The sequence below is a fragment of the Lycium ferocissimum genome, unplaced genomic scaffold (genome assembly GCF_029784015.1).
Source record: "Lycium ferocissimum isolate CSIRO_LF1 unplaced genomic scaffold, AGI_CSIRO_Lferr_CH_V1 ctg9066, whole genome shotgun sequence".
NCBI classification, from domain to species: Eukaryota; Viridiplantae; Streptophyta; class Magnoliopsida; order Solanales; family Solanaceae; genus Lycium; species Lycium ferocissimum.
In genome coordinates this window covers 13,862-19,496 of record NW_026727561.1, presented here as the reverse complement: position 1 = coordinate 19,496, position 5,635 = coordinate 13,862, and the positions used below count along the sequence as shown (strand labels likewise).

General features: G+C 35.9%; 1 protein-coding gene across 1 annotated transcript; it reads left to right on the top strand.

The window, feature by feature from the left end:
- The first annotated feature begins 408 nt into the window (after positions 1 to 408).
- LOC132046027 (transcription factor MYB101-like) lies at positions 409 to 3,865 on the top strand. Its single transcript, XM_059436574.1, has 4 exons — positions 409 to 925; positions 1,166 to 1,499; positions 2,045 to 2,945; positions 3,382 to 3,865. Exons 2-4 carry the CDS (start codon positions 1,182 to 1,184, stop codon positions 3,678 to 3,680), a joined length of 1,518 nt encoding a protein of 505 aa, XP_059292557.1. The 5' UTR covers positions 409 to 925; positions 1,166 to 1,181; the 3' UTR covers positions 3,681 to 3,865.
- The last annotated feature ends 1,770 nt before the right edge of the window (positions 3,866 to 5,635 follow it).

Sequence of the window (5,635 nt, the reverse complement as noted above, 5' to 3'; positions counted from 1 at the left end):
TCCTAAATAGTCTTCCATATCACAGTTCCACGAAGAATACTTTTCAGTTTACATAGAAAGTTCATTCGATATTGTCTTATATTACATTATATTCAAATAAATCACGAAAAAAGGCTGTTACTGCCATTAAAAAAAAAAAACATTTACTTCTTACATCTTCGGTACATCACAAAATTACGTATTATTTTTGTTTTCTCGCCTGGTGTTAGGTATTTGCTTTAGAACCCCGAGTAATTCGAATTCTCATAGCGTAAGACCCATTAAAGAGGGAAGTATTTCATAATAGGTTTTTTCTCTATTTCCGGGATCAAATGCGAGACCTCTCTGATTAAGGACGGAGAAATCCTATCCGCCCATTATAATCCTCTATTAGATGACAAAAAATAAGAAACACCCTCCCCAAAACAATAAAATAAAGGAAGAGATAAACCCTACCTATTATCTTGCAAGATTGAAAATGCAAATATTAGACACACTAGTGGAGCTTCATTAAGGTAAGTGAATAAAAGCATGGACCAAGAAGGTGAGCAAACTACTGAAGCATAGAGCTTGCAAGCCGGGACGAAATACAAGCTCACCCTATAAATACTCACCACCTCTCCTTCTCTAGCATCTCACTTCTCTTCACACACACACACTCAATTCTCCAACATTTCCTCTTTTCTTCAATTTTCATAAATGCATTTCTCTTATCCACCTCACCCCACCTCCATCTAGTTTCTTGCATCCCAATCACTGCCCAAAACATTTTTAATTTCTCTTCTTGAACTTAGATATCATATATGTATCCCCTCTTCTAATTTGCTCTTTCTCATTTATATCTTTGTCTTCACAAGAAAACAACCACACAAAGAAAAACAAAATAAGAAAAAAGAACAAGGGAATAGAAGTTTTGTTTTTGTTTATCTTCATTCCATAGAGAATTGTGAGTAAGCCCAACAAAGAAAAATTCTAAAAGTTTTTTTTTTCTCTTTCTAATTAGTTTTGTACAGGGAAAAGTCATTTCTAGCATCATCGTCACACACATAAACATTAGAGAAATGTTGAAAAGTGTTTATATCTAAATTAGTCAAGCCAGTGAGAACCAGATGGTTAAAATAAAATAAAAAACACGATTTTTATGTCTTACCGTAATGTCTTTTACCTTTTTCTTTTTTTTTTTCAGGAAAAAGGAAGGGTTGATGGCCCCAGATGATAGAGGAATGAAGAACGGTGGAGGAAGAAGCGGAGGAGGAAACAGACAAGCTCTAAAGAAAGGGCCATGGACAGCAACAGAGGATGCGATTTTAATGGAATACGTGAAGAAACAAGGAGAAGGAAATTGGAATGCTGTTCAAAGGAATTCAGGATTGATGAGGTGTGGTAAAAGTTGTAGATTAAGATGGGCTAATCATCTGAGACCTAATCTTAAGAAAGGCGCATTTTCTCCTGAAGAAGAAAGAATTATTATTGAGCTTCATGCTAAACTTGGCAACAAATGGGCTCGCATGGCTGCTCAGGTTCAAATTCTCTCTCTTTTTTTTTCTTGTTCTTTTCGCCTGTGAGAGCAATGAAGTTGTTTCTTTGTTATGACATCTATGTCCTTTTTTTTTTTTGTCGCTTTGTAGCAAATTAACCATCTTCATGCGCATATATAGGATCTTGTATGTTTCTTTTTTCTACCCTTGAATTGATTTTTACAAACTAAACTGATCATTTTCCATAAAGGGATTCCTTGGAGAGTTTATTAATTATCTTGTTGATTCATTTATTTTTCGTCTTTCTTTTGGTCTTGTTTTTTTTTCCAGAAAAAAGAACATTTCATCAACCTTCGCATGCGTGTAATTTTAGGATTAATTTGTTATAAATTGAGTTGTTAAAATTTCTAGATAGGTATCCTACATCTAAATCGAATTCTTATAGATATTAGTATCATTTGTATTGAATCTGAACTTCACTTTAACCATTGACCTCACTAATTAACTAGTCCCTTTTTGGCTTTAATTTTGATCCAGTTAATGACAAATTGTCTAATTCTATTTGGTGTTTGTTTCATAAATTGCAGCTACCTGGAAGAACAGATAACGAGATCAAAAATTACTGGAACACAAGGCTAAAGAGAAGACAAAGAGCTGGTTTGCCCATATACCCTCAAGAATTACAATCACAAAACCAACAAGAAAATAATCAAACCCAAAGCCTTATTTCTTCACCATATGATCCCCAAAGGGCAACTTATAACAATACTCCCTCTCTTTCCCTTTTGGATATCTTCAATCCTTCAACCCTGAAACCTCCTATGACACATCAATTCCCACTTAATAGTAACAACATTTTTCGCGATCCTCCTAAAGCCCTTTCCTTGACACTACCGTCATCTATGAGAAATTCACAATTTTCGTCACTGCCAACATCTGTAGCTAATAACAATTATGGTCACGGCTTGTCCAACTCAATGCCAGTGCCATCATGTCAACAAAATTATCCAACTTTTAGCTTAACAACGAGGCCTTTTATGGGGATTCCTTCGAACCAAAATGGCTTAATCTCCGGTATGGGTAGTAATTCTATTAATTACCCCTCAAGGCAATCGTCCATGCCTGTAACGACTGCATCGTCATCTGAGAATACATGCAGTGATTTTGGTTCAAGCGATGCTAATAATTATGCAAATGTTGCTGGATTATCGCGAGGAAATAGTGGATTATTGGAAGATTTGTTGGAGGAGTCTCAGACTTTGACTCGGGCTGTAAAAATCGAAGAGAATAATTATATTGATTTAAAAGAAGAAGCTGATTATAAAGGGAAATCATTGTGGGAAGATTATGGATTTGTGGAAGAAGGGACAGGAGATCAAGATGAAGCCATTTTAACTGAAGAATCAGTTTACAGCTTTGCTCATGGTGGTGATGTCACCTTGAATAACAACTCTGAAAGCTCCAGCCCTGATCCCCATTCATCTTCAGGTAATTAATTAAACTTCGCACTACAAAGAAAAAACAGGAATTAGATATGAAATTCGTCGCTAATCTGTCACTAAATAGCCCGTAGCTAATAGGGTTCTTTGATAATCCATCGCTAATTCGTTTTTAAATAGGATTAGCAACGAAGTTTTCAGCGACATAAGTTGTTGGTGGCTTATTTTTGGGATCTTTACACGAATAGTCAGCCGGATTTACTGTTTATTTTTCCTAACCGGTATACATCAATTATACACTGATTATACTTGATTATACACAGATCATACATATATTATACATCTGTCAGCTATATTTAGCTTAAACGGTTGGGTGAACAGCTATACAACTTAATTTACTGTGTTTTCTTCTTCTTTCTTATAGGAGTATAATATAATATTTTGGATATGATTATAGTAACTTAAACTTTTTTTGCTTGTTATAGGGATATTCATGAGAAATGAAGTTTCATTACAAGGAATTAATCAAGTGGATGAGGATATAATGTGCCTTCTTGATAATTTTCCGCAAGCTGTACCAGTTCCAGATTGGTATGACGAAACTGATGACAAAAACAATTCAAATGGGAAATCGTCAAATATTGGTACTGATGCTCACAAAGCTGAAAATCAGGCTGAAGATTCTTCCAAGTCACAAGTGGTAATAACAACTTCATCAGGGCCAAAGAACCATGATTTAGAACTTGGAGGATGTTGCTGGAACAACATGCCTTCTTTTTGTTAGAATAAAATAAATAAAAGGCATTGATATATACGTAAGAGAATGGCAAAGATTGAGGGATTTTGATGTCACCTCTCTTTCATTTTTTCTCTTTTTTTTTTTTTTTTTTTTTTTACCTTAGGTTATTGAGATATAGGTACATTTGATGATCGATTATTTGGTCGTCCTGGATTGTTTGTTGTATTTGGACTATGTTGGTTTTGGTAAAGCAATTGATTTTGTAGCCTTTGCAAATTTATTTTTAGTTTTGTATTTTTTCACAAGAGATATTTAAGTTTACACATAAGAAATCTGAAAATAATGCACATAAGATCTTTTCAATTTCATTTTTATCTATTCGAATTGTAAAAGCTTATGTTCACTGATTTTCTCCATATAGGTGGAATGCCACGCGGAATTATGTGTATCTGATATGGTGAAGATTTTTTTTTAAAAAAAAATAACTAGCGTTTGGCTGCCATGAAATACTCTTCAAGAAAAACATTTTCCGTAAAGGGAGAAAATAACTTTCAGTATGGGGGAAATTGTCACACCCCGACGAGGAGTATGACAGGCTCCGACCCGTATGCCGAAGTCACATGGCTTTTCTGTTACTTGGAAATCATATACCATAATTCAGGAACGTCTGCTCGCAGAAAAGGAGCCAACATAAAGGCATTCGATAAATCAACACATATATATATAAATGCGGATCGACAAGGTCGCTACAACATCACGTATATCTCACGCCGACACGGCAATCAAAACATATCAAGACCAAAACAAGGCCGACAAGGCCATACATAATATTTACATATCCCACAATGTCCATGAACCTCTAAGAGTATACATACGAACATATATTATACCAAAAGAGAAGTACCCAAAAGATAGCAAGCCCGGAGTAGAGGTACTTGCTAACACCGCTGAAACTGGGAAGTCCTACTGTGGTTGTTCTTCAACGAATCTGTCAGGACCTGCAAAGACGAAATGCAGCGTCCCAAACAACGGGACGTCAGTACGGATAAAGTACTGAGTATGTAAGGTAGGAGGGCAACAATAATAATTAAGACAAAATGGAACATTAGTATAGGCAAAGGAAAAATCAAACATCTGGAAGTAGCATAAATACACAATGCATGATAAAATCATTTGTATGCACGTATATATATATATATATATATATATATATATATATATATATATATATATAATATATGTCATATATAAAATCATGCCCGGCCATTAAGGCTCGGTGTTATCTTAATATTAGCCCGCGTCCAGGCCTCCCGCGTCCGGGGCAATATCATAACATGCCCACTGCAGTGGTGTGCGCATCTACGCGCCATGCCCGGCCGACTATAGCGCGGCACGGTGTAATAAAATAGTGTAATACATTTATATATATATATATATATATATATATATATATATATATATATATATATATATATATATATATAAGTATATGTATATACCAGGAGTGGGCTGAACTGAAAGAAAAGGAGGGAAAAAAAAAAGGCGACTGTGCAGAGTTCCGCTTTCCTTCCGCATAGCGGAAGGAAAGCGCAAGTTCCTGAGAGCTTCCGCTTTTCTCGCGATGCGGACGAAAGCGGAAAGTTCGAGGTTTTCTCGCGCAAAACTCGTTTTTCTTCCGGCGCATTCGAGGCTAATTTTGAGTGGGAAATCGAGGATCTCATTCTTGGCCTCTCGGGGCGACATAAGGTCGTTAACCCCCGAATAGTTTATGAAATTCATCTCGAGTCCAAAGGAATAACCGATGACGACGAGAGAATTAACGTCTTAAAACCAATCAAACCACAAGACCTTAAGATTGGAAATACAAGCATAGGCATGAAGTGGCCTTTGTTATGGAACGCTCGTGTTTATGTACTAAATGGGATTCGTGCCAAAGAAAGAGGGAACGAACACCTTACATACCTTATCCGTCGAGCCTCCACTTAAGAATTCCTTATATC

Bases quoted from the DNA above. Each gene is read 5' to 3' on its own strand.
- LOC132046027 (XM_059436574.1), top strand. From the start codon at position 1,182: ATGGCCCCAGATGATAGAGGAATGAAGAACGGTGGAGGAAGAAGCGGA. The intron at 1,500-2,044 runs GTTCAAATTCTC...CATAAATTGCAG, and splicing joins GGGCTCGCATGGCTGCTCAG to CTACCTGGAAGAACAGATAA. The intron at 2,946-3,381 runs GTAATTAATTAA...TGCTTGTTATAG, and splicing joins TGATCCCCATTCATCTTCAG to GGATATTCATGAGAAATGAA.